A 27,678-nucleotide genomic window follows, 5' to 3' on the forward strand; every position below is an offset into this window, starting at 1 on the left:
CATAGTAGGTGTTCACTGTTTTTTGGAATGATTTCTTGGCCTAGCTGGTTCTTGATCACTGACAGCCAGGTGGGCCTTGGGAGAGGAAAGACCACAGAGGCCAGAATCAGGGGGGTCCCTCTGGTGCCTCTGGGTCGTGACTCTCAGGCCCAGACTCAGCAGAAATGGTCGCTCACTCACCGCATCACCCAACTGCCCGGACCCTCAGGCTTTCTGGCTGCTTTCTGAGTCCCTGGTGCCGTGGAGAGTGAACAGGTTTGGGGCCACCCACACGGAAGTTCAAATGCCATATCCCCGTTATTAGATGCATGACTTTTGGCCAAATTATCAAACCTCTCTGAACCTGAGTTTCCTCATTGGTGGGTAAATGAACACCTTCCTTGCAGGGTTATTGCGAGAATTCACTCATTTATTCATTTATTTGTCCCAGATGGACAAACAGATGAAGCACCTCCCATGTGCCAATAGTATTCCTGGCCCTGGGGACACAGCAGTGGGCTGGGAGTGGGGGATACCAATGCTAAACAATGAAAAACAAGGCAAATCAGTGAAATGCTAACCACAGTAGCTAGCAGTGTGCTAGGGAGGGCAACGTCAAGCATAGGAGGGGCTGTTGGCATTTTAGATAGAGTGGGGGGTTGGGGAGGGTGTCCCTGAAAAAGGCCCACAGGAAATGAGGAGCCAGCAAAGAGATTTCTGGGGAAAGAACATTCCAGGCTGAGGGACCAGCAAGTGCAAAGGCCCAGAGGTGGGACTAGGGCCACAGTGGGCAGCAGAGAGGCACAGAGACAGAGGGGAGGGGATTGAGGCCAGACAGAGCGGGCTCCGGTTGTGGGGAAGCTCTTGCTCTGAGCAGACGGGGCTTGAGCACGCGGGCCCTGTGCTGTACAAGGACCCTCCAACGGCCATTTGAGAGGAGACTGAAGGGGGTGTGGGCAGAAACGGGAAGACCAGGCAAAGGCTATTCAGACAATTCAGGCAAGAGGTGCCGGTGGCCTGCCAAGGTCATGGCGGGAGCACGAGGAGGGAAAGTCACGGCTGGGTTCTGGGTACCCTTGGAAGAGACAGCCAACTGGGTTTGTTGATGGAGCACATTTGGGGTGCGTGGGAGAGAGGGAAGGAGCCAAGATGGCTCCAGGGCTTTGGGCGGAGCGACTGGAGGGTGGGAGCCCCCAGGACATAGGTGGGGAAATTGTGGAGGAAGTGGCAGAGCGAGTCCTGGCACAGGAGTGTGGTCCCAGCAGGCGTCCAGGTCCTCAGGGGCAGCTGGGCTGGGGACAGAAGTTCATGAGAGCCCCAGGCAGCCACTCAGCCAACTGGAGTTCCTCTTTCTCTTCAGTCAGTCATAGGCAGTGGCACCTGGGAGGCCATCCACTCAGAAAGCCCTGTGAAGTCCCCGAGATTCGCCCTTCTGGACCTGGAGAAAGGGAAGTCGTATGTCTTCAGAGTGCGAGCGATGAACCAGTATGGGCTGAGCGATCCCTCGGAGCCCAGCGAGCCCATCGCCCTGAAGGGCAAGCCAGGTGCCCGCAGGACGCAGGGGGTGGGGTGGCAGGTGGCAGGCCAGGCCGCCAGCCTCAGGGGCTCAGGATCCAGGCTGCAGAGACAGAGCCCTGCCCATTTCCCCATCCCTGACCCCTTCCACCTGTCACGAAACTGCAAGGCAACATGGTCTCTGGCCTGGGAAGTTTTAAAACATTGGAAAACACATTTCTCTGGGCAGGAGGCTCATGGAGGGATGGGTGTTTTTTCCAGATCAACAAGTCACAGGTTATAGAGTCCAGCCAGGTCCAGCACAGGAGCCAAGGGTGAGCAAGTGGCCCCTTGGTTCTAAAAGCCTCTGTCTGCCCCGAGGATCCTGCCCATGTGGCCAGGAGTGACCTCCTGAGCAGGCCCTGCTCGCTCCCTGGTCGGGGCTGAGCAGCCCCACCTGAGCCCTGGCTCACCTGCAGCACAGTGAGGGCCTGGGCAAGTCATTTCCAAGCTGCACACCTTGCTGTCCTCACCTGCCAAGCCCATCGTTCTGAAGGCCCTGGTTACTGTACCCCCTCCTGCTCCCCCTCCCCAAATCTCCCAGCAGCAGCTGCATCCTGGCTCCCTCTCTGCGTAGAGGCCTCTGGATTCTGGGGTTCTTTGCTCTTTGATCAGATTGGATCAGACAGTTCCCTGCAGCTGCCATTGCCAAATATTCCTTTAAGGAACTTAGCTCAGTGCCACCTGTCCAAGAAACGGCTGGTTTGCTGGAGGTCCCATTTAGGGAAGACTTTGAAGCCCTAGATCAGCTCTGCTTCAGTAATTTAGGGGAAATATATACATGTATATACACATACCCATTCATGGCAAGTCTGAGTGGGTTGGTGAGCAAGGGTGTTTTTGTTTATTCTGGTCTGGTTAACATTTGGGTTTGATTTGGGCCCTGGCCAGTGAGCGGTTTGTGATCAGATATGAGCAGTCTCTGGACCATAAGCCAGACTTAGGCAAGGCTCTGGTGCCATTCAGAAAAGGGCTGGGGGTGGGGGGAAAGAAAAAGCATTTACTTGTATCATAAAAGTAAACTTACTGTACAAAAATGAGAAAATATCAAACAAGCAAAAGAGAAGCAGAGGGAGGAAGGGAGAAAAGGAGAGAGGGAAGAAGAGAGGAAGGAGGGAAAGAAACTGGAAAAGACTACCCCCCACCCATGATCCCACCACCCAAAGGTAACCACTGTGAGCATTTGGTGCCCCAGTGTCTGGGGCACATGCACATCGATGCCTCTCTTTGAAAGTGTGATCAGGGTAGAGCTTTGCATTCTACTTTTAAAAATTAACGTTGGGCTAGCACTCTGAGAGGCCGAGCCGGGTGGATCATTTGAGCTCAGGAGTTCAAGACCAGCCTGAACAAGAGCGAGACCCCATCTCTACTAAAAATAGAAAGAAATTATATGGACAACTAAAAGTATATATAGAAAAAGTTAGCTGGGCATGGTGGCACATGCCTGTAGTCCCAGCTGCTCAGGTGGCTGAGCCAGGAGGATCTCTTGAGCCCAGGAGTTTGAGGTTGCAGTGAGCTACAATGACACCACTGCACTCTACCCAGGCCAACAGAGTGAGACTCTGTCTCAAAATTAAAATTAAAATTAACATTATACCACAAACATTTCCTCAGGTCATGAAATCCTTGAAATCATGATTTTAGTGTCTGAGGACAACTCCAAACCATGATACCCTCAGCTCAAGTTCCTGTCCTTGGGTAGAAGCAGAGTTCTTCAGTACATGGGGTCCCTGAGTGGTCTCCTTCCAGCCTCACCCCTCCACCAGCCTGTACCCCCTGCCATGCTCCCTTCAATCTCAGAGGTTGAAGTTGCTGACCAGACCTTCCTGAGCCCAAGACCTCAAGTCTATTTCTCAGTACCTGCCTCAGGCTGGAGCAGTGCCTGGCTCAGAGTAGGCACTTGAAAAATACTGGATTTGTGTTGGGTAGATGCTGAGGTCAGCCTTTCCTGTTGAGTTCGGGGCACCACCAGAAAGCAAAGAGAGGTGTGCAGGGAGAAATGGAAGATGAGGCTGTGGAAGTGAGGAGAGAGAGCAGGGCTAGAGGTGAGGCCTGCAGAGAGATGAGAGTTGAAAGCCTGAGATAGTCAGGACCCTCAGGAGTAAGAGGAGAGGAGAAAAACGGAGCAAGTCAAGGAAGAGAAGCTTGGAGGAGCCCCACATTTGAGGCAAAAGGAAGATGGGGAGCCACCAAAGGATGTGTAAGGAGTATGAAAAGTAAAGAGAAAAGTAGGAAGATCATGTACCTGCCGTTCATCCATCCGTTCATCCATCTGTCTGTCCATCCACTTGTTTACCTATCCATCCATCCATCCATCCACTCATGCATCCATCCATCGGTCTATCCATCCACACATCCATCCATGCATCCATCCACTCATGCATCCATCCATCTATCCATCCATCCACACATCCATCCACGCATCCATCCATCCATCCATCCATCCATCCATCTATCCATCCATGCATAGATCCATCCATCCATCTATCTATCCATGCATCAATCCATCCATGCATCCATCCATCTGTCTATCCATCCATGCATACATACACCCATCCATTCATCCATCCATCCATCCATCCATCCATCCATCCATCTGTCTATCCATCCATGCATCCATGCATTCACCTGACCCACCATTCATCTATCCGTTTAACAAATCATGGCAGCCCCTAACTCAAGCATTTTAGTCTCAAGGAGCCATGAAAATCAATAGAGAAGTTTCAAGAAAAGGAAATCAAGTTTTCTTGATATTGAAGAGAAGGACTGAGAAAAGCTGTCAGATTTGGTGACTTCTCTGTAAGAGAGAGCAAGTGAGCATGTAAGGATGGGTGAGTGAGGGTTGTGGTGCTTTAGTGAGGAAGCAGAGATGCTCAGAGGTGAGAGAAGAGAGAACTTTTTGGGATACAGGAGTCTGGGGCACACTCTGGGCCTGGGAAGGAGGTGCCCACAGCCCTGGCATGTCTGGAGTTCACATATCGCCCCACGGCTGTAAGAGCTCCTCCGGCCTCTCCCCACGTCCTCCCCTGCCCTCGCCTGTCAGAGCCACGTAACTCAGCATCCTCACTCAGCACACGATTCTGTGTTTCAGCCACCCTCCCTCCACCAGCTCAAGTCCAAGCTCTCCGAGACACGCAGACCTCTGTCTCCCTGACCTGGGACCCTGTAGAAGGCGGCCCAGAGCTCCTGGGCTATTACATCTACTCCAGGGAGGCGGGATCATCCGAGTGGCAAACAGTTAACAACAAACCCATCCAGGACAACAAGTAAGTCTGCCCGCCCGCTCCTGCACAGGGGCATCCTCGAAGAAGGCGCCATGATAAGATGAGGTCCAGCATGTCACAGTTTTTGCCCTGGCCAGGCACTGGTCTAAGCGTCCTTCATCTGTCAGGTTGTCTAATTCTAACTGCAGTCCTACACATTTAGGATGGGTATTTTTATTATCATTTTACAGAGAGGTTAAGTAACTGGCCAAAGCTTCCGTAGCTAGTAAGTGGAGGAACTGGGACTTGAACCCAGATGGTCTCTTCCAACACACCCTTGCTGAGGACGTGCTGTCTGCAGGACTCCATGGGTAGAGGTCTTGACCCTCCAGTTGGGCACTTTGAGCCAGCGAGACTTGGGTTCAGACCCCACACCCTCCCCTGGCTGTCCTGGTGCCCTGCGCAGAAGACCCACCCTCTCTGAGCCTCCATCCTTCTTCTGGAATATGGGGGGTGGGGGGCAGTGCACTCCTGGCCTCCTGATGTTCCAACTCCCAGTCCACTCTGAGGCTCACTCCCCACTCACGGCCCTCCAGGGGCCTCGTCCTTGCAGGCACAGTGAATTTTGGAGCATCTGAGCTCATGACTTCTCTTGGTATCAGAGCTTTGTGGGGTAGGGGGCTTAGGGGATGACACCTCCCCCTTCCCTTCCCATCAGACGACTGGCCCTGAGCACACCTGGCAGGGCTCCCCTCACCCTGGGCCACGAGCCTCACAGTCAACTTACCCAGAAAAAGAGATAGGCCCTGAGCCCACTGGCCTTGAGTGCCTCATGGTCAGCTGCCTGGGGTCACTCATAATTTGTTACTAAGTTCCTAAGATGGACAATAATCAGTTTTTTTGACAAGTTAGCTCAGAGTCAAGGTTATGCCCGGAGTAATACCTCTCCCCCAACTTGCATTTGAGTGTGCTTCCCTTAGGGGGAGGGCAGCATTGAGGCAGAGTTGGCATGAACAGAGTGACACGGCCAGGGAATGTGTCACATGTGTGCATGTTGCCTGTTACATGTGCTGCCTGGGGGTCAGAGCCTGGGATGAAGGCTAAAGGGAGCCCGGCCAGGCTGTGGAGGTCACTGAACCATGAGGCCCCAAAAACCGGCTCACAGGAGAGGCTCAAACACTGTCTGAATGAATAAACGTATGAATGGCGAGTGAGCGGGGCTGCCCTGGAGCTCAGGAGACCTGGCTGGGGCCCGGGCTGGGGCTTTGCTCAGCTGTGGGCTCCTGGCAGGTCTGTCCTCCTGTGGGAGCCCTTCCCTGCCCGTGACATGAAGTTTGATCTGTAAGGGCCCCTCCAGTACTCCAACATTCGAGACTTCGTCCTCATCTCCAGAAGAGGGATAAGTAACAGCACCTTCCTTCGAGGGCGTTGTGACGAGTACCTGGTTGATACATGTACAGAGGGGCTAGATGAGAGTGTGCTGCTATCGTCACTGTCATCACCGGCATCTGCTGTCAACAGGGTCTGGTGTGGGAGGCATCCCCAGCCTCACCTGGTCAGGTGCTGCCTGACCTTGATCCCTGCACAAAGCCACGTTCCCCTTTAGATGTGTCTGTCCCCAGCGGGAGCTTGGCACTGTCAGCCTTCAGCACTGGGGTGATTTAAGTCCTTGGAGCCCCTCAGGGGCCAAGGTCGCAAGGAGCTCCCAAGGACTTAAGTCATACCGATATTTACTACAGGAAAAGGCGATCAGTGAAAAGGGAGAAAGAGGTCTACAGTTTGGGTTTTATCAAGAAGGGGCAGGATGAGAAGGACATTTTCTCTAAGCCAGAGTGTCCTTGTATTCCTCTGGATGACAATTCTCTTTGCGATCTTTAAAAGGACTTTGTGTTTTTGAATCACAGTCACTTGTTCTTTTTTAGGGACAAGCCCCAAAGTCCTGAGAATGTACCATGTAGCACTGGGGGGTTGGCTGCCTTTGCCTTAAATTCGTACTTTTCCCGGCATATTTGCATTTTAATGGTGGGCCCAGAAGAGCAAAACCTTTAAAACCCTAAGGACCACATCCTGATTGGTGCCATTTCAGGCATCCCTGTGGGATCAGAGCCAATATTTTTAGGTCAGAACTGGCCCAGAGCCCTCAAATCCTACCACACTGGTGGCCACTTATCCCACAATTGTTCTATTATTAGAAAGTTCAGGAATGTCTCCGGGCTGTTTGGCCATCCCTGAAGGCTGCACATTTCTCTCCCAGGTTTACGGTTCCCGGGCTGAGGACAGGGAAGGAGTACGAGTTTTGTGTCAGGTCAGTCAGCGAGGCCGGGGTAGGTGAGAGCTCAGCCGCCACCGCACCCATCAGGGTGAAGCAGGCTCTGGGTGAGTGCGAGGGCAGGTCCGGCCTGTAGGCCTCTGGGGGCAGCCCCGGCTGGGCAGGGAGCTGGGGGCTCATGAATACATCTTGGAGGGTCTGATCCCAGCAGCTAATGGAACACAAGCCCTCGGAGGGGAACTGGAGCTGGGGCCAACCACCCTTTCCTTTGGGGAAGAAGGAACAATGGCTTGAGGCCATGGGATGAGGCCCGATCAGCTCTGGGGGGTGGGGAGACCCCCAGGCCCAGAAACCTGAGGCCCAGGTGCCCAACAGGGGGGCAGATGCTGCTAGCTCAGGGAGCATCCCCTAGAACAGGGTGGGCACCCACTACGGAAGGCTTGTTGGCTTTCTAAGGCCCCACTGCCCAATCCAGCCACCCCCAGGGGACAGCTGTCCTCACCTCCCTGCCTCCCCATAGCTACCCCGTCTGCCCCGTACGGTTTTGCCCTCCTGAACTGCGGGAAGAATGAAATGGTCATTGGGTGGAAGCCCCCCAAGCGTCGTGGAGGTGGCAAGATCCTGGGCTACTTCTTGGACCAGCACGACTCCGAGGAGCTGGACTGGCACGCGGTCAACCAGCAGCCCGTCCCGACCCAAGTCTGCAAGGCAAGGCTGGAACGCCCCCCCCCTCCGCCCCACGCCACCCACCGAGTCACAGCCTGTGCAGGGAGCCCTGCAGGACTGTTTGAGGCTGAGTCTAGAAGGGCCTCGAGGTCCCCACCTCGGTCCTCCAGCTCACCCTCCAGGGCAGCCCCACCGTAGACAGTCCTGTCTGAAGCCCCCCAGGCCTCTCGCAGATTTGCTCCCCACTGCAGCCCCACCCCTTCTGCTCCCCCACCTTGGCCTCACAGTCCATGTTTCTGCTCTTCAAGGTCAGTGACCTTCGAGAAGGCCACTTCTACGAGTTCCGTGCCCGGGCTGTAAACTGGGCAGGTGTTGGCAAGCTGTCGGCGCCCAGCCCCCTGTTTGAGTGCAAGGAGTGGACGATGTCCCAGCCAGGTGAGGGGCCTGCCTGCCCGCCCCAAACCTGACCAGCGGGATGAGCCAAGATTCTCATGAAGACAAGGCCGGCCAGGTCCCCACCACACCCAGATCAGGCACTTCCAGGGTTGGTTGTGACAGACGGATTGACAAGCTTGCTGACTGACCCCTTGGCTGGCTGCCCATCTGTCCGGCTGGCCAGCTGGCGGTCTGGTTGGTTGCCTGGCTGCCAACTGCCACATCTCTGCCCATCCCTCATCTCCCACAGGCCCCCCGTACGACCTGCGGGCAACCGAGGTGCGCGCCACCTCCCTGATGCTGCAGTGGGAGCCCCCGCTATACAAGGGGGCCGGGCCGGTCACAGGTTACCACATCAGTTTCCAGGAGGAAGGCTCCGAGCAGTGGAAGCCGGTCACCCCGGACCCCATCTCTGGCACCCATCTGAGGGTGAGTTCCTGCCCCTTTGTCTTCTGGCCGGCCCTGAGCCTTCCCTGCCAGGAAACATAGCAGAACCACAGAATATCAGAGCTCACACGACCCTCAGGGATTACTGTCCTCACGTAATGGCAGCAGAGGACCAGAAAGGGAGAGTGACTTACCTAGGGTCACACAGCGAGTTGGTAGTAGGTCTGGCTGGCTGGTGGCCTTACCCTGCTCCATGCCAGGCAGGCTCCTCCCTAAAAACTCACTTGATAGCCGGCCAGGTACGTCAGCATTTGCATATGCATATCCTGTAACCCAGGAATTCTGCTCCTAGAATTGTATTATAGATAAATAATCAGGCAAATGTGCAAAGACCTAAAGACAATGACGCTCATGGTAGCATTGGTTATAATGGCAAAAGTCAGAAACAATTTAAATGTCCATCAGTAGGGGGTTTGCTTAAAGTAATCACAGCTTATCCTTAAAGTGGAATCCTGTGTCAGGTGGTAGAAAGAACAAGGCAGTTAAAGGAGTGAAATAGCATAAGGGGTAGCAGCAGCATAAAGAATGAGGGAGGGCCGGGTGCGGAGTGGCTCACGCCTGTCATCCCAGCACTTTGAGAGGCCAAGGCAGGAGGATCAGGCCAGGAGTTCAAGACCAGCCTGAGCAACATAGTGAGACTCTGACTCTACAAAAAATAGAAAAATTAGCCAGGCGCGGTGTTGCACGCCTGTAGTCCCAGCTACTTGGGGGAGGCTGAGGTGGGAGGGTTATTTGAGCCCAGGAGTTGGAGGCTACAGTGAACTATGATCGTGCCACTGCACTCAAGCCTAGGTGACAGAGCAAGCCCTATCTCTAAAAAAAAAAAAAAAGAAGAAGAAGAAGATGGAACTGGAACTGTATGTGTATATTGACATGTAAATGTGTCCATCATACGTGGCTAAGAAAAACAAAACAGGATACAGAGTAGGATATTTTTATGACAGCATAATTATATATATCATGTCACAGTATTATATATATAAATATTTATATGCAGATGCATGTGTCTTAATTTACTTGAAAAACAAACTCTAAAGTCTTAGGATAATTAAGAAATCTGGCAGAATCATTGGTTTTATCCTCCCGTAGTGGTGGCTGTTGAACTTCCACACATGGAGGAAGAAAGAACACAGACAGTCCTCTCCTAGCGTAACAAGTACTTATATGTGTCAGAAGACAAGATGTCACTTGAAGCATTATTAGCAGACGCAAACTACTAACTTAGACAATCGGTCAGAACTAGACATCCAGGTCACTGAAGACCACGTTCGCAGGCCACACAGGGATCCCACCTGGAGCGTGTCTCACGGGCCTCTTTGATTTGAGGAAGGTTTCTAAGGACGGTTCTGTGACGTGGATTAGGTTTCATTTTCTGCCGCTCTAGGGAGAGAGGGAGTATTTCCTGCCGCCCATTTTCCCCAGCAGGCAGGAGGGGATGCAGTTGTAAGACTGCTCATTCGCATTCCCTTAGTGAGTACCAGGAGGGAAGGAGGCAGGCTCAACACGATGCGATGCGGAAAGGAGATGCTAACAGATAGAATCCGGCACACACCGTGCTTCTACGTGGTTTACGTGCATCTAAAAGGATTTTCCAAATGATTCATTCTGGTCATTTCTGGGGGTGGGACTGCTTTAATCCTTCATTTTACATTCTTCTCTATTGCTTTAAATTTTTCCCAGAAAGCCTGTGTTTTCTTTATAACCAGAAAAAAATAAAAATGCTTTAATTTTGTAAAAGTGAAATTAAGGCCACGTAAGGCAGAGTCAGGGAGGACAAGTCTCGGCCAGTGGAATCCTCTGAGATTCCGCAGAGCTTTTGCCTACGTGGAAGGTCTCTCGCCCTGGGCACGTGGGTGACCCAGGCCAGGACAGCACAGCCCCGGTGACGGTGACATGGTGCCGGCTTGTGCCTGCAGGTGGTTGGCCATCGTTCACTCAGTCACGCACTAAACACTTCTTGACATCTACTCGGTGCCAGGTCTGAACTAGGTCCTAGACATGAAAAGCTACTAAGTCATAGTCATTGAGTGGCAGTAATTACAATACCGTGTGATAAATGCCACACTTGAGGGGGGTCTGAGGAATTCTGGGAGCTCAAGGAGGAAGGCCAGAGATGCTGGCGGGAACCTTGCACCTGCTGAGCGGAGCGGTGAAGGGCAAGTTGGAGTCAGCTAGACAAGGAGAGGGCCCTCCAGCCAGAGGCTCAGCAAGGTCAAAGGCGGGGACAACAAATGACATGAGGAGCGTGGGGACGCTGAGGGAGTATGGAGCAAGGGGCTGATGCGACAGTGAGAGGACAGCAGGCTCAGGCCAGGTCAGGGGGCTTTAGGTACTGAACCTCGACCCTAGAACTTGACCCTGAAGAAGCATCCAGGGCAGAGGTGCCATTTGGGAAACTGCTGGATGGATTCAGGGGAGGAGAAGTAAAGCCTCGGTCAGGTCGTGGCTGGGACCTGGAGGGGAGCGGCCACGTTCAAGAAACGCTAAGAAAACAAAACGGGGGGAACCTGGTGGTCGATGGGGAGGGCTCGAGGAAAGGCTGTCGGAGATGAGCCCGGTGTTAGGTGGGCGGCCATATCACAGGGACAGACAGGGACACAGGAAGGGAGGGTTTTTCTTATTGGAAGGCAAATGAAGTCTTCAACTTGGGGAGAGGGTGGAGTTCCAGGAACCACACACCTGGGAGCCAATCCAGGTGGAGAGGCCTGTGAAAAACTCGGAACCGGACCTGGAACTCAAGAGAGGGATGTGCTCCTTGCCTGCCCCCACCCCCAGGCGGCCTATGCCCTCCTCCGGGGTCTGCCCATGAGTAGTTCCCTGCACCCCGAGGCCAGGGTTTTGGTAAGACTAAGTTGCTGCTGTCCTCATTGCTGGCTCTTCCCCACCCCAACCCCCCAGGTTTCCGACTTGCAGCCAGGAAAGAGTTACGTGTTCCGGGTGCAGGCCGTGAACTCAGCCGGTCTGGGGCAACCGTCCGTGCCCACCGACCCTGTGCTCCTGGGGGACAAGCCAGGTAGGGGTGGCCAGAGGGTGTCAGTGCACCACCGCCAAGCTATGCCATCCAGGACAGGTGGAGCCCGAGGAGAGCTGGGGGGAAGCTCGATGCTGTGCTGGGTCCTCACACTTGCTGGTCCTCCAACAAGCCCCTGAGGGAAGGGTCATGGTCCCCACTTTACAACTGATTTTATTATAGCTCAGAGAAGTTAAACCATCGGGTCACGCAACTAGTATATGACAGAATCGCTCAGCTCTCCTGGCTATAAAGCATATTCTCTTTGCATTCTTTTAATCACATATTTATTCAACAAATATTTCGTGACGCCCACATGGCACTGGGGACACAGGAGTGAATGAGAAGGCAAGATCATCGCTCTAGTGCGTGGGGGGAGGTGGGGGGCAGATGGACAGTGAAGGAATGAACTATTGCAGGAGGAAGGTGAGTTAAGATAGTGAGAAGTATTGTAAAGGAAATAACACAGGGTGTAGGGTGGGATGGGGTTACTAGTCCAGGGCAGTCAGGGAGGGTCTCTCAGAGGAGGTGACATTTGAGCTGAGAAGGAGCCAGATTGTGCAAAGCCTTGGCAGCCACAGCAAGGAATCAGGTTTATTGTCTTATCCGAATGTCATGGGCAGCACTAGAAGGTTTAAGCAGGGGACGGCATGGCCTGGCTTATTATTTATAAATGTCGGTGCCCTCTGCTGGATCTTGCCCCCAGATGCCCGGGAGATCGAGGTTGGTGTGGATGAAGATGGCTTTATCTACTTAGCTTTCGAAGCCCCCGAAGCCCCCGACTCCTCAGAGTTTCAATGGTCCAAAGACTACAAGGGTCCACCAGACCCCCAGAGGGTCAAGATCGAGGATAAAGTTAACAAGTAAGTGAGGGGAGAGGAGGAGAAATCGCTACTGGACACACACTGTCAGAGGAGTTGGCAGAGCTGGCGAGAGAGACCAGAGGGCGGGACTCATAGGTAACGGGTCAAAGGCGCTGCCTGCTCTTTCTCGGAGGATGTTGACTGCCACCTGAGCGGTGCATCTAAGGGTCTGAAATGGCGCCATTCTTTGGGGGATTCCTTTTCTGCAAGGAACTGCGTGTGCCTCCAAGGGGACAGTCAGGACTTTGTTTCTAGCCTGAGTACTAGTCACTTGCTCTTGCAAGTTCTCTGGACTCAGCTTCCTCTGCTCTGGATTTTGGAGCCTTCATTGTGGGGAGCTGGGGTCTAGGATGGGGTACAGGGCCACTGGAGGCAGTGAAGATCTCGCAGCCCCCAGGTCCCTAACACACAAGGCTAAGGAGCTCCTTCCAGAACCTCTACTCTCCTCTCTCTGCCAGGTCCAAGGTCATCCTGAAAGAACCTGGCCTGGAGGATCTGGGCACCTACTCAGTGGTAGTCACTGATGCTGACGAAGACATCTCAGCAAGCCACACGCTGACCGAGGAAGGTAATGACCCTGCCCCCACCTCCAGCCGCCTCCCCAGAGAGACAGTCCCAGACCAAGAGTCCTATGCCCTGGGATTACGTCAATGAACTTGACAGGCAACAATCGCTACCAGGTGGAGTTCACATCCTTCTTGTCTTTCTTTCATTGTGTGCTTTTGATAATACCAAAGATACAAGAGTTATTTTGCTTCCTTCTATAGCCTAAGGAAAACCATAATGCAAATATAATGATGAATTGCAAGCAGCAGTTGATCTGAGAAATGAAGCTGACAGTAGGGAGTGGTGGAGACTATGGCCAACCAGAGAGTGAATACCACGTCTAAATTAAACTAAACCCAAACCCATGGTCATGACTGATGAGCCATACCCTCTGCTGTCTCCACAGCAACTAGGACAGCCCTTGCCCATGTCTTCCCTGTTCTTGACACATGAGGCCCTTTGATTCTGTTAAGCAGTAGAAGCCAGAGAGACCCAGGTTCCAAGTCCAGTTTTATAACTGCTGGCGGTTTGACCTTGGACAAACAGGCCTCAGTTTCCTCATCTGCAAAGGGAGATTATAATCCCTGGCTGCCCCAATTGAAATAATGTTGTTATGCAGATACAATTAGATGATTCTATGTAAACCAAAGTGATGGGGTCTTTTTGGTTTTTGGCCATGTGCTTGCCATGACTCTATACTCATCACACTAAGGACTCTGGGGCTCACAAGGGAAAATGAGGCATGGGCTCTGCTCCTGCCTAGTCACCCACACGATATATATTTATTGAGCACCTACTGTGTGCCAGACACTCATGCAGATTCAGAGCTCACCTTAGCAGGAAAAAGAAATCTAACACAAAGAAGCAGTCAGCAAAAGAGACAGCACTCTGTAAAACAGCCCCGGAAACTTCTAGACTGAAGGGCTCAGTGTGTGGTACAGACCCTCAGACACTAGGACAGCATATTACAGGGGGTTAGCAGTGGGCCTGGAGTGGCCTGGAGGTGGACAGTAACACTCAGCCCACAGCATCGTGTGAGCACTAAGGAGAAATGCTGGGCTTGGCACGTAATAGGTGCTTCTCTGGGGGGAGACTTGACTTGGCCTGAGGGACAGGGAGAAGACACAATCTCCGGGTGGCCAGCAGTAGCCCCAGCGCCTCCCTTGGTGCCCCAGGACACAGGCCCACAGTGCACATCATCAACCCCTATGGAGCTAAGTGACCCCAAGTTGGAGGGTGTCTCTGGAACTTTGACCCAGCATGGGACCCTAGGATGGCTCCCATGGAGCCCCCTGGCCGGGACGGTTCATTCTCTCTGGTTTCTTCTTTCTCCTCTCTGTCGCAGAGCTGGAGAAGCTGAAGAAGCTGAGCCGTGAGATCAGGAACCCAGGTGAGCAGTCCCAGCTGCCAGCGCGGTACAGCTCCCACCCGGCCCACCAAGAGCCAGAAAATAACCTGGAAGCAGAGGATGGGGGAGTCATAGGGCCGGGAGACCAGAGACCCCAAGAGCTCATGAAAGCAGAAGAGCAACCAGCAGGGAGCAGAGGGGCTGTGAGGGAAGGAAATATGGGTGGTTTCTTCTTTTGATAATAACTGTGACTGGCTCTCGAGTCATTTGGATTTGGGATCATATAGACCTCTGCTTCCGTCCCTTGGCTGGGGTGGCATCTGCACTGCCTGGAGCAGAGAGTCACAAACTTGGCTACACGTTAGAGTCCTGATGCCCGAGCCATGCCCCAGACAATCCAAATCTCTCAGATACTAGTGTTTTGGGAAGTCCTTGGGGATCGAATGCCCAGCCAGGCTGAGAACCACAGCCTCCGGGCTCTTAAAAGAGGAAATGCTTCCCTGAGACTAATTAAATCTAAAATGAGCATGCGGAAAGCCCCCACCCCAGACGCAATTCCTGCAGGCTCTCCAAGCATCCTGCATGTCAGATGCTAATGGCATTCGAGGTGGGCTGGCCGGGCACAGGGAAGGGAGAAGAGGCCACCCACCTCCTTCCTGTCTTGTGCCTCCCAGTGATCAAACTGATCTCCGGCTGGAACGTTGACATCCTCGATCGAGGCGAGGTGCGGCTTTGGCTGGAAGTGGAAAAGTTATCCCCGGCCGCTGAGCTGCATCTAATCTTCAACCACAAGGAGATCTTCAGCTCGCCGGTAATTGGGCACTTACCATCCCCAAGTGAGGCTCCCCTGCCTAGGCGGCGGCCTCACCAGGCAGGGGTGCCCCCACAGGCACCTCCCCCTAGTGGGCATTTCAGGAATGACTGTGCGCTTTGGCTGCCCAGTGATGCGGGGATGGGGCACATGGCTTTTGGTACATAGGGAGGTGGCAGGAACACTAGATGCTGGCCAATGCAAGGGACACTCCCACAAACAAAGACTTTCCTGCACCCCCACAACTTTTGATTGCCCCACCAGACATTCTTAAGATGAAAAACTTACATTCATGTTTATAATTATATAAGCCTAGACCCTAACTCTGTTTTCGGTCTAAATACAAAATATTTTGGGACAATCTTAATGTGCACTGAATGCGGAGTTTTTATTCTACTGGCCACTTTATCTATGCTCATTCATTCATTCTCCTGTTTTTGTACAGAATAGCTTCTGTCTTTTCATTTTTCTTCTCTTAAATTCAAACCAATCCATTATAAGTCAGTGTGGCATAATATATCCAAGCATCTACCTGTTGAAATACATATTATTTTATTTTAGTGACTTTTATTTCTTCTTTATATTACAATTAGAGTATTACATTTTTTTAAATCATATATGTAGAGAGGTTGTATTAGACTGAACCATATGATTTGTTGATACTCAACTGTATTTTTTACCTGCAAACATGGCAATTTCAATCTCATGAGAGACTCAAAGTCATGATTCAATCTCATGTTATCTGTGAGTTTCGTCACCAGATGGCAAAGCAGCCATCGGAAAATATGTGTTATATACACCAAAGATCCTATGACCAAAAAGAAAAAAAATACCTGATGCAGCGGAAATATCTCAGCTGGGAGCGTGTTAGACTGAAGAAAACACGTGTTATAGGGAAGGGGCGCTGGTCCTGACAGGAGGCTCATGTCTACCCTCTGTGGGCTTATGGCCTTGAGCAGGTCTCTTCACCCATCTGTGCCTCAGTTTCTGCATCTGTACAATGGGCCTGTCATCTTGGAATCAAGAGGAGCAAATGAGAAAATAGATTTGAAAGTTCTGCATAAAGATTACACGGTGACCTTGCCATGTGGCAGAGGAAGTGTTACAAAGTCTGTACAGCAGTGGAACAAGCAGTTGTCCCTGTACAATAATAAAATTAGACGACTCCCTCAGATCGCATGTACAAATAAAGCCAGAGGGAGTAAGGACCTAAATGTGGAAAATAAAACTGTTAAAATGGTTAGAATACAGCAAATGCAAATGAGTGCGAATTCTGTGTAACAAGTACACAGGTATTTTTAATATTATCCTTTATATGTGTTTATGGGGTTTTTACCTATTAAATTTTAAAAGAAGTAGAAAATAACAAAAACTGTGGTGCAGGAGGGGTGGGGGACTTATCATTAGATTGTAACTAAGCCTCCAAGGGGTGTCCCCAGGGACTGGGCGTGGGGGCGCCCCAGTCTCTGAAGGCTCATAACCCCACGCACACCCCCAAGTCCAACCACACCCTGACGTGTGTCTCGAAACAAGGTTCCCAGAACAGGGAAAGTGCATAAAGGACTCTGTGGGCTTGTTCTCCTCAGAACCGCAAAATCAATTTTGACCGGGAGAAGGGCCTGGTGGAAGTGATCATCGAGAACTTGTCAGAGGCCGACAAAGGGTCGTATACGGCTCAGCTCCAGGACGGAAAAGCCAAAAACCAGATCACCCTGACTCTCGTGGATGACGGTCAGCCGCGCCCCACCGCCCCGTGCCCCCGTCTGCCCCCACCTCGGCCCGCCGGGCGCGCCCCTCGTCCTCTGTCGCCCAGTGTCCCCCTCTGGACTTGCGCTCCTCCCAGCTCACGCCAGCTCCTCCCTCCGTGTTCGCAGATTTTGACAAACTGCTGAGGAAGGCGGACGCTAAGAGAAGAGACTGGAAGAGAAAACAGGGTAAGGGCTCCCGAGGTGAAGTTCGGTCGCACGCCTTGGCCACCGGCCAGTGCTGGGGAGCTGCGGGGCTGGGGGTTAGTGGGACCCCCTGCCCTCCTGGACCCCGCAGGGAGGTCCGCTGCAATTCCGTGCAGTTCTGTCCCCGTGCCAGAACAAAACAGCACTTGCCGAACCCTGAGAGTGACAGCCTCCTTAAATGTCGCACCCGAAGCCCCTCCCTGCCTCGCCCAGTCCCCGCCCTACTGGGGACAGTGTCCCACCTGCCTGGCTGGCTCCCCCAGTTTGGCCACCAGGGGGCGCCCGGGCCAGGCCCGATGGTGCGCGCGTTTGTCTGCACATGCAGGTCCCTATTTCGAGAAGCCATTGCAGTGGAGGGTCACGGAGGACTGCCAAGTGCTGCTGACCTGCAAGGCAAGTCCCCGCCCTGCCCCCAGCCCTGCCCCAGGCCCAGTGGGGTGGGGCCTGTGGCTTGTCCCCAAGCCCAGTGTTTCTCCCTACCCACCCCAGCCCCCAAATTCCATCCCCTGTGCTTGGCTGACCCCACAAGGGGAAATGGTCCCAGGAGACTGTGTTTAACCTGAAAAGCAAGCCCACCCTCACAGAGCCCAGGGGGCAGGATTAGTGTGAGTTGGATCAGCCTCGCACTAGATCCCAGTGGCTCCGGAAGGGGCTCCGAGGGTCTGGAGGGTCTGCGAGCTATCGAGGATCTGTACCTTGAGGGGGTGTCCCTGTATTTATCATTAGCAATGCCAGGCGCTGTGTATTATTTTATTTCATCTGCCTCGTACTCATCTGTGAGACAAGCACTATTATCCCCACTTTGTGGGTGAGAAAACAAGTGGGAGAAACAGCTCAAGACCCCACGGTACAGAGACAGCCCAGGTTTTCACCACACCTGTCTGGCTCCAAAGCCCGAGGTCCTTCTCAAGGCCCTCCAGCCTCTTTAGATAACTGGGGAGGGACTGGGTGGGGTAGGAGCTCCCCTAGAAGCACATTCCTTCAGTAAACACAAAGCAAGTCCTATGCACCAGACACTCCGTGAGGCACCAGGCATACAGAGGCGAAGTGATCTCATGGTCCTCTGAGAGCCCGTGGTCCAAGGCAGGACCATTGGAAAACAGTCTGCCTCAGGCTTGATCCAGATATGTGCAGGAAATTGATTAACCATGATAGGGGAGCACGCTGGGGTGCTTCAAGGAAGGCTTCCTGGAGGTCGTGATATTTAACTGAGTGGTAACAAGTGTAGGCATTTACAAAAAAAATTGGGTGGCGCAGGGATCAAGAGGCAGTAGAAACAGTATTAGCAAACTTTCAGGGTCCAGAAGCCAGCGGAGGGGACATACGAAGCGAGGAAGGAGGGTGTGCATTTGTGTATGTTCTTACTTAAAAAAATGAAAGCCTAAGAGAGTCTCCTCATTCCCCACCTTCCTTAGGTGACCAACACCAAGAACGAGACTCGCTTTCAGTGGTTCTTCCAGAGGATGGAGGTGCCAGAAGCTCAGTACGACCCCCAGACGGGAGAAGGGCTTCTCCGCATCGAAGAGGTAAGTGCAGCCCCAGCTCCAGGGCTCACGCTCTCCGTCAGCTGCGAGCCGGCAGTGCCAACAGCACGGGGTGGGGTGTCGGGAGCAGGGCCAAGACTAGAGTGTGCTAAGTGAGATACTCACCCTGGGCCCAAAATGGAAAGGGCACCAAAAAACTCAGTCATCAGATTAATAACTTTATGTAATATTTTAAAAAATCAAAATTAATGCGAAAAACAGAGCATGAAAAAAATTTTCAATAGTAACAGAATCGGTATTATTGATTTTGCTTTTTGCTTGGGCTGCAGTCCTGGCCCTGCCAATGACTGGGCAGGCTTGGGCTAGTCACTGTCCTCTCGGACCTCAGCTTTCATCCGTAGCATGGGTGGGTGGGAAGGGATGCTGTCCCCATGCCTCCTTCCTGCCCCCAACAGTCTAGGATTTAGGACGGGAAGGATGTGTCCATGTGAGGCAGGTCTGGGCAGAACAAAGCAGGCCTGGAGCCCAGTTCTCCCGCCCAAGTGCCCCCCACGGCCTTCGGAGGAATGTGGCCTGCTTAAGAGAGAAACACAAGGCTTGCTCTTAGACATCAATATTTCTCTGCCCCGCTGCTGGTGTCTGTGGCCTCACTGGGTGTCAGGGAGACTGCAGCAAACATCGGTCTTCTCCCAAATCCTGGCCGGCACGTTGCCAAGTTGGCCTTTGTCACCGCCCTGCAAGCTCCATGAACAGGGCGTGGCAATAAGTAGGTGCTTAACAGTTATGGGGTTTCTGAAGCATGGGAAGGTGGAAAGGGTAAAAAAAAAAAATTAAACAAAAATAGTTATGGGATTTTATCATCCGTACCATCAGTGCAAATTTTCTGGCTTCCAAAGGGGTTACCTCTCTTGGCCCTCACAGCAGCTGTCACACGTAGGCAGGGCAAGGGTTGTGCCACTGTTTGACAGATGAGTATACTGAGGCTCAGAGGGTTTCAGTGAGAAGACACAAGCCTGGCAAGCGGGGACAGAAGCCATTGTGATCACCTGCCCTGGGTTCGGCTGGGACTTTGGAGCCTTCATTGGATGAGAGGCAGGAAGGGGGACATAGGAGAGGACTGTTCCGATCCCCAGGTTAAGAGCTGCCTCTGCCTTGGATCCTGCCCCAAACCCACTCTGTGGAGATGGTCCAGGTGGGAAGGCAGATGTTAATGTTACTCCCAGGCCTGAAGGAGGGGCCAGGTAATGAGAGGTCACTTTCGTCTCCAGGCCTTGCCTTAAAAGCACAGCCCAAGTTCTTGCTTTGCTGAGTGTTAGCTCAGATTTAATTTTGGACTGACAAATGTGTATCAGGAAGGACCTCTTGTCCTAGGCAAAAGAAAACACACTTCCTTCTGGGGACGTGTGGAGGGCAGAGGTGTCTCTCCATCCAGGGCCCCTTGGGGAGTGAAGGGCGTGCCAAGCTCAGACGAGCTCTCCAAGAAGGGCTCTCTGTGTCATGCTCAGAGCAGCTGTCGGTGAATCCAGGTGGGGGGAGGGGGGCCTGTTTCTGCCCTCAACTGCCCCCACCCCACCCCTTGCCCAGCCCAGACAGGCCCTGAGCTAGGAATCAAAGGGCTCTGGCACTGGAAGGAGCCCAAGGGATCCCCCAGCCCAGAGCAGCAAACCAGGCCCAGGGAGGAGAAGGGCCTTGTCTGAGGTCACTCAGAGAGTTGGGGGCAGGCCTGGGGCCCGGGCCTCCTGATCCGCTGCCCGTCACTCCCCAGAAGCCATGCTGACACTGCCATCTCTCATCCTTCCTTCCAGTTTACCAAAGAGGACAAGGGAGTTTATAGAGCGGTGGTTTCTGACAATCGAGGGGAGGACGACACCATACTGGACCTCACGGGTGAAGGTAGGAGCTGGCGATGGTGAGATGGGCCAGGAGGGCTACAGATGCGACCCCAGGGTAAGATTTACAGGATCCCCATGTCACTTGGGGAAATAGAGGCACAGAGAGGTTAAGTGACTTGCCCAAGTCTGCACAGCTAGTTAGTGACAGGAGCCCTGTCTGTGTGACCCTTGATACCCGTGTACACTGTGATATGCCACAGTGAGCCCGGGCTTGGAGCTCCAAAGCCTGAGTTCATCTCTGCCCACAGTGGGCCCAGGCTCTGCAGGGGGCTGGTTGGCTAAGCCTGCAAGAGAATTGGCAGGTTGGCCTGTCCATCCTCCACCCATGGTGCCCCGGTGGCCCTCCCACTGCTGAGTGCCCGAGCCATGGGAGTCATCCTGCAGAGCTCCCTGTGCCCCAGCCCTTTCCAAGGCTGTCCCCATCCTAGACGTCCCTGGGGAAGCCCCGCACCCGCCGACCATTCTCTCTGTCTCCCCGCAGCCCTGGATGCCGTCTTCGCCGAGCTGGGCAGGATTGGAGGTAAGCCAGCCCTGCCCTCCTGGCGAAGAGCCACCAAGGCGCCTCCCACCGGCCTTGGCTACCAGGGGTGGGTTTAGTGTCCAACCTCAGAGCCTGGAGAGAAGCTCTTGCCTCCTCACAGCTCAGCATCCCCCCTTGGCACCCCTAAGCAGGGGCGAGCGGGCTGGCCCAAAACATACTGCCTCGGGGAAGACTCACCCTTCTCCTCTGTCTCCCCAGCCCTCTCTGCGACCCCACTGAAAATCCAGGGCACCGAGGAAGGAATCCGGATCTTCAGCAAGGTCAAGTACTACAACGTGGAGTACATGAAAACCACCTGGTTCCACAAGTAGGTCGGCCTTGCCTGGAGCCCAGCCAGGCTGGAGGACTTCCAGCGCCTGCCCATGGGGCTCCCCTCCTCCCCCACCCAGTCCCCCCAGTGGAGCCCAGTCCAGGGGACTGGCAGAGAGGAGAGTCTCTGCTGTCCCACTGTCCACAGGAGTTGGGAGAGGGATCAGCCATTGGGGGAGTAGGAGGACTTGGCTGAAATCTCCCAGGGAAAGTGGGGACATTGGTGGAAGGACCATTTTTCCAGAATCTCTGTGGCCACAGCAGCATCATGGTCTCAGAGCAGCCCTTGGGAACTGGGGGCGAGAGGGACGCGGGAGTGAAGAAGCAGACAGTCCGGTGGGCCACAGGGCCCCATGGGCCTCTGCAGCCTTAGCTAACCCAGGCAGCCAGGCCCCGGGGAAAGGGGCAGCAGAGGGACCTGCAGGGCTGACGACTGGCTGAGGGGCAGGGCCCAAGGCAGGATAGTTAAGGTGTCCAGAGAGACTCAGCCAGGAGCTAAGTGACGCCAGATGGTGAGAGAGCAGTGCCGCTCGTCACGTGCCCACCTCAGCCCCGTGGAGCACACATTGCCACACCCACTCTGTGGAAAGGCGGGACTGCCTTGGCCAAGTTTGTCAAATGAGTGAGAGCAAGGCTGGGGGGGATTTCAGGACAATGGGCTCCTTCCCTAGCCAGAGTTTCTGAGCCCTGTGACTAAGCACAGAAGTGTCACCTCTACAACACGACACTGGGGACATGAGCCAGTGTCCCCAGGAATGAAATTTAGGCAAAGAAGGAACAAAGTTTTAAACTTATATGGCTTCTAAAGGATAGGGGAGAGGGATTATGGGAGGAAACCCTGGGAGGGTTTAAGATGAGAAGAATGAAGAGGTGAGGCAGTAGTTCCTGCAGGTGGGGGACATGTCGGTCACTGACCCTGGAGCACCATGTCCTCGGAGTCCCAGCCTGCAGGACACGTCACAAACGCAGGCTCAGCACTGGCACATAGCTGCTGTGCCGCAGGATTTGCTGAACAAGTGAATGAATGGAGGGTTGAATGACGAATGAAGGGATAGGTATTCATTGAGGGTCTCGTGGGTGGCCACCACCCTCGGCCCACAGAGCTGGAAACAAGCCCCAGGAGGGGAGTCTGGGGCAGGGGTGTCTGTCCACGGCACACAGCGGCCTTAACCACTTCTCCGCCCTGTGTTCAGGGACAAGCGCCTAGAGAGCGGTGATCGCATAAGGGCAGGCACCACCCTGGATGACATCTGGCTCCACATCCTAGACCCCAAAGACTCAGACAAGGGCAAATACACTCTGGAAATTGCTGCCGGGAAGGAAGTCCGGCAGCTCTCTACGGATCTCTCAGGGCAAGGTGAGCCGACGGCCTGTCTGTTTGCAAAGTCCCATGGTCTTTTGGGGGAACTCCTGTCTCCCCACCCAGACCTGGCACTGCCCCAGGAGAACAATGGAATGGAGAGGAGAGTGGAAGACAGGACTGAGCCCCACCCCTGGGATCACCCTGCCCCTTGTGTCCCCCTGCCCCTGGGGTCACCCTGCCCCTGGGGTCACACAGCAGAGACCCTGATGTTCCCTCCCCCATTGTCCTTCTTGCAGCTTTTGACGACGCCCTGGCTGAACACCAGAGACTGAAGTAAGTTTCCTCTGCGTTTCTCAGTGTGCATCACGGGCCCCTCTGGGGTGTGGCATGAACTGTACCCCTTGCCAGGAGCCCCGGCCAGCTCCACCTTCCCTCAGCACCCCTCCCCCACCCGGCAGGACTGTCCTTTAACAAATGGAACATCACACCTCGTTCCCATCTCTGTTTTTCAGAGCCCTGGCCATCATCGAGAAGAGTGAGTCTGCTGCCATTTCCGCTGTGTTTGATTCTGAGTTTGGGGTGCACTTCCCGGAGCGCCAGCCTCCTGGCAGGCTGCTGAAGGCCCTGTTCCCCAGGGGGACTGTGGGGCTCTGGGCTCTCACGGAGCTTCCAGAGAGACCTGGGCAGGACAGATGAGGGATCGTGGGTGTGGAAGCGCCCACTGGTGGGACTCTGAAGACAGGGGACGGAGAGGAACAAGGCTGGTGGCCTTCCTGAGCGAGCTATGGGCAGGGGATGACTAGAGCTGAGACTGTTGGGGTGTTGGGGCTGCATCGAATCCAGGACGAAGCCCAAACCCAGAGGGACATGGCTGGAACCCTGGGCTGCTGCGAGAGCCACAGCCAGTCAACAGCCGGGGTTTGTCCCATTCGCCAGGGCCCCGCCCAGGTCTAAAGGGCACGGGGACAGGGGCCTGGCTCTCTGGCCTCTCTGGCCCAGCAGATGAGAAGTGGGGGTTTCAGTGTGGGAAAGACGCACATCAGAGCCCAGCAGCCCCTGCCAGCCTGGCCACCAGGAGACGGGACAACTCTGGGAAACCGATGAGAGAACCAACACGCCGCCAGCTTGGGGCCATTTGTGGGAGGGCGTAATTCGCCTGCATGGCATCAATGCCCCCGAATGTCCCCACTTGACGGGAAGTGCAGGCCCCCAGTTCATATCCATAGTCTGGAAGGGGCGATCAGGAGGTCTCGGTGGCTGCACAGTGAGAAGCCCTTGCTGGGTGGGTGGGGAGGACCCTGGCAGAGTGAGCACAGCCCAAGACCACCCTCAGTCTGCTCGGGCCAGGAAGAGGCTCTCAGGCCACCAATCTAATCATTTGCCCAACGAGAACATCCCCTCCCGTCCTGGAGGGCTGGTGAAAATTCCTGCCCACAACAGTACCCATCTGTGGGGCCTTCCCTGCCCAATTTGGGGTCCTGCTCCCGTTTCATGCATTGGACAGACGCCACCATGTCAGGCTCTATGCTCTTCTCCGATCCAAGGTCTAGGCCACCCCTTCTATTCCCACGGCCTCGCTGCAGCATCAAGGACTTACCGGCTTTCTGCTCAAGGATTTACAGCCGCACTCTCTTCCCACCCACTCCCAGTGGCCATCAGGTCCCTCACTTGACCAGAGTCAAAGGGTCCCAAAAGCTTTGGTCCCACTTTTCCTGACCCCCTCTTGCATCTTGCCCTTCATGGTTGGTCACACCTGTTGTGCGGATTTTGCCAGTTTAAGTCTCACAGCAACGCACTTACCTGCTTTCCTGGTTCTGGAGGGCAGGGGCCCCTCACAGCCACCCCCAGGTCCCGCCAATCATAACGGTAACCTCAAATCAGTGGCAGAAACACATTAGTCCTGTATCTTCTACTGCTGAGTACAAGGACGCGTGCGATACGATCTTAAAGATTTCTATCCAAGATGATGAAAATAGGGAAGAAAACAAGCCTTGCTCAAAAATAAATCTCAATTCTGCAAAAACCTGCTTCTGGGAAGCAGCTGGCAGGAAAACACTCACTGCTGGGGTTTCCTATTTCCCTTCCAGATCGTGCCAAAGTGGTGAGGGGTCTGCCGGACGTGGCCACAATCATGGAGGACAAGGTACTGACCCCCTGGCCCATGGCCAGCAGCCCCATGCTGTGTCCCCACCATGCATCCATCACAGATCATGAAACAACGTAGCACTGTGGATTTGAGAGCCACAGAATGGCTGCTTGGCCAAAGGGACTGGATCTGCCAGAGTTTGGCCAAGTGACCCACCTCGCTGATCCCACATGCTGTACAGGAATGCCTCTGTGCCTGGTGTCAGGCCCGGGGGGTGCTCAGCCACTCAGCTCTTCCCCACCTCTCTAGACAGCCCTGGGTGTCACGGACTTCTGTCTGTGAACTTCAGTTTCCGCAGGAGTTCTACTGGATGATCCCTAAAATCCCGTCTAGCGCTGAAATTACGCAAGTCTACTGTTCTCCAAAATGGCAGCTCACATTTTTATGGTGCCTACTCTGTGCCGGGTGCTGTTCCATATTTTAGCTTATTTAATCAGCAAGGAAGGCAACCACATGGAATAAGGTTTTATTTATTACTAGTCACACTTTATAGCTGAGGAAACGGAGGCCCAGAGTGGGTAAGGGATTCACCTAAGGTCACAGCACTTGAAGGGGCAGAGCTGAGATTCACAGCCAGGCAGCCCAACTCCAGAGCCCATGTGTTTAATCATTACACTATGTTGTTTTGCATTAGAGCTTGTCCTGGAATTTTCAAACTCAATTCATCAATGTTTATATTAAGGCAACATAATCTTACTTGCATGGCAAAGTCATAATGGCGCACATGACAAAAAACAATAAAGCAAAGTGCAGGCCGTTCTCGGGCAGATAATCGCTAGAGTAATAATGACCTGAAAGTCTAACTCGTAAGTATTCCTGTCAATAGGCTGAGGAAGAAGAACATGGGGTTAAGGTAAAATGTCTCTCCCCTTTATGGGTTATAACTAAACACACATAGTAAATTTATCACAAGGAATGACCTGTACTGGGAGCTCCCTGGGAGTGTGGAGGTGAATGCCAAGTTCAGGTTACAAGGAGGTGAGACTGAGTGTTCTCTTCCTGTCCGTTGAAACAGACCCTGTGCCTCACCTGCGTCATCTCAGGAGATCCCACCCCTGAAATCTCTTGGCTGAAGAATGACCAGCCTGTCACCTTCCTTGACCGCTACCACATGGAGGTGAGAGGGACGGAGGTCACGATCACCATTCAGAAGGTCAACAGTGAGGACAGCGGGCGCTATGGTGTCTTCGTCAAGAACAAGTATGGCTCGGAGACGGGCCAGGTCACCATCAGTGTGTTCAAGCACGGGGATGAGCCAAAGGAGCTGAAGTCGATGTGACAGCCTGTGTCCGGGCACAGCCTAAGGGCTGGTCTCCGTGGACCAGTGGGTCCAACCAGTGGGTCACAGCCTGGCACAGGCCACGGGGGCAGGGCAGAGGGAGGGGACAGGGGGTAACCCAGGAAGTGAGGGTGGGGGTGGGGTGGACACACCCAAGTGGAGAAGAAAGATCTTGATGGGGTCCTGAGAGGCCTCCAGGAGAGCGGGGTGAGCATTGGACTTGGAACAGGGGACCTAGATGTGCTGGGGTGTCTGCTGGCACCTGGTAGGGTAGGGGCCATGTATGCTGCTAAACACTATGACTCCCCTCCACGTGGGATTACCTGATCCCAGATGTCAGCAGTGCTGAGTTGATGAGCCCTGCCATAAACTGACATATCACACCCCTCTTTTAGGATACTGTAGTTTCAATTCACATAAGCTCAGCAGACATTCATTTGAAATCTAGCATGGGCCAGGCCGAGGCTGGCACTGGGAACACAACGGTAAATAACATGCGGGCCCTCCCCACAGAGAGGTCTCAGTGCAGCAGGAGGGACAGTTCTGGGTGCAAGTGACTCCAGGACAAGGCAGCAGATGATATTGTGAAACAGGTCCAAGTGAAGTGCCACCAGTGGTCAGAGGAGGGAGACAGAGAGTCGTCCCAACAGGGAGAGAGAGGGCTTTGAAACACCTTCACACAATTGGCAGAATTGGTGTTGGGCCCTGAGAAGTGAGTCGATTTGGCAGTGTAATGGGAGGAGGACATTCCAGGAGCAGAGTAGGTGGTAGCAAAGGCAGAGAGGAGGGTGAGGCTGCCTGGGTGGCCGTGGGGGGCCAGGCTTGGAGTTGATGAGCTTCAGGGCTTCGTGCAGCACGGGGCCTCTGCCTGGCGTGACAGCTACTGGTTGGCCTTGCTTGATGGTTTTCAGTACAGAGCTGGGCATGTCTCTGCCATCCCCTTACCTTCTTTTTAAAAATACAATGGGGAGGGATTATAACATTTTAGATGCTTGTGGTAAAATTTTGGAAAACCCTGGAAATTATAAAGGAGAAAATAAAAGTACTCTATACTCCCAACACCAGGAAGTAATACCTGCCTCTGATTTCTAAAATGCCTCTGAACTGAAGGATAAAATGAGTCACTCCTGCATCCACCACCTCCGCGTGCATCAAGGCGTGCTGGGTAACACGTCCCAGGCTACGTGGTGCAGCCAGGCCAGGGCCTCAGTGAGACTCCCGACTGGAGTCTGGGGAACTGGGCAGGTCTTGGAGGCAAACGTCCCTGGCTGCCACCCACTCTCTGTGTGATCTTACACAATACTCTCCTTTTCTCTGGGCCTCAGTTTCCCATCTGTAAAACCAGAAGGCTGAAAGATCATTTTGAGGCGCCTTCCAGCTGACACTGAAGATTTTTTTATGACTTCCCAGAACTCCATTCTCCCTTGCTTTTCTCTGCCCATGGATATGAAGTAAATAAAAAGAATCCATCTTAGCCCACCCTCCCACTCTCATACTTCCAGTCTCAGAAGGAAGTCTTGGCTGGTTCCATGTGTCAATGAAAATGTCACAAATTTCAGTGAAAACAGGAAAGCCTGTTGGCTCTGAGGGAACGTGGTGTGAGCGCCCCCTGTCGGTGCAGATTGCACTTACGCTCTAAGA

The 27,678-nt window shown here is 53.7% G+C and overlaps 1 protein-coding gene across 1 annotated transcript in view; it reads left to right on the forward strand.

The window, feature by feature from the left end:
* Positions 1 to 27,096, forward strand: part of MYOM3 (myomesin 3) — a 47,074-nt gene extending 19,978 nt beyond the window's left edge. Inside the window, exons 15-37 of the mRNA XM_045546008.1 lie at positions 1,340 to 1,523; positions 4,625 to 4,799; positions 6,991 to 7,112; positions 7,526 to 7,713; positions 7,980 to 8,106; positions 8,357 to 8,535; positions 11,452 to 11,566; positions 12,270 to 12,426; positions 12,885 to 12,994; positions 14,318 to 14,362; positions 14,995 to 15,131; positions 16,718 to 16,862; positions 17,006 to 17,065; positions 17,409 to 17,476; positions 18,499 to 18,609; positions 20,373 to 20,460; positions 20,941 to 20,979; positions 21,199 to 21,307; positions 22,503 to 22,666; positions 22,909 to 22,945; positions 23,125 to 23,147; positions 24,700 to 24,755; positions 25,774 to 27,096. Of these exons, the coding sequence (XP_045401964.1) occupies positions 1,340 to 1,523; positions 4,625 to 4,799; positions 6,991 to 7,112; positions 7,526 to 7,713; positions 7,980 to 8,106; positions 8,357 to 8,535; positions 11,452 to 11,566; positions 12,270 to 12,426; positions 12,885 to 12,994; positions 14,318 to 14,362; positions 14,995 to 15,131; positions 16,718 to 16,862; positions 17,006 to 17,065; positions 17,409 to 17,476; positions 18,499 to 18,609; positions 20,373 to 20,460; positions 20,941 to 20,979; positions 21,199 to 21,307; positions 22,503 to 22,666; positions 22,909 to 22,945; positions 23,125 to 23,147; positions 24,700 to 24,755; positions 25,774 to 26,037 (2,703 nt within the window). The 3' untranslated portion in view covers positions 26,038 to 27,096. The remainder of the gene's footprint in view (positions 1 to 1,339; positions 1,524 to 4,624; positions 4,800 to 6,990; positions 7,113 to 7,525; positions 7,714 to 7,979; positions 8,107 to 8,356; positions 8,536 to 11,451; positions 11,567 to 12,269; positions 12,427 to 12,884; positions 12,995 to 14,317; positions 14,363 to 14,994; positions 15,132 to 16,717; positions 16,863 to 17,005; positions 17,066 to 17,408; positions 17,477 to 18,498; positions 18,610 to 20,372; positions 20,461 to 20,940; positions 20,980 to 21,198; positions 21,308 to 22,502; positions 22,667 to 22,908; positions 22,946 to 23,124; positions 23,148 to 24,699; positions 24,756 to 25,773) is intronic.
* Positions 27,097 to 27,678: the final 582 nt, after the last annotated feature.

This window comes from Lemur catta, chromosome 3 (genome assembly GCF_020740605.2).
Source record: "Lemur catta isolate mLemCat1 chromosome 3, mLemCat1.pri, whole genome shotgun sequence".
Lineage (NCBI taxonomy): Eukaryota > Metazoa > Chordata > Mammalia > Primates > Lemuridae > Lemur > Lemur catta.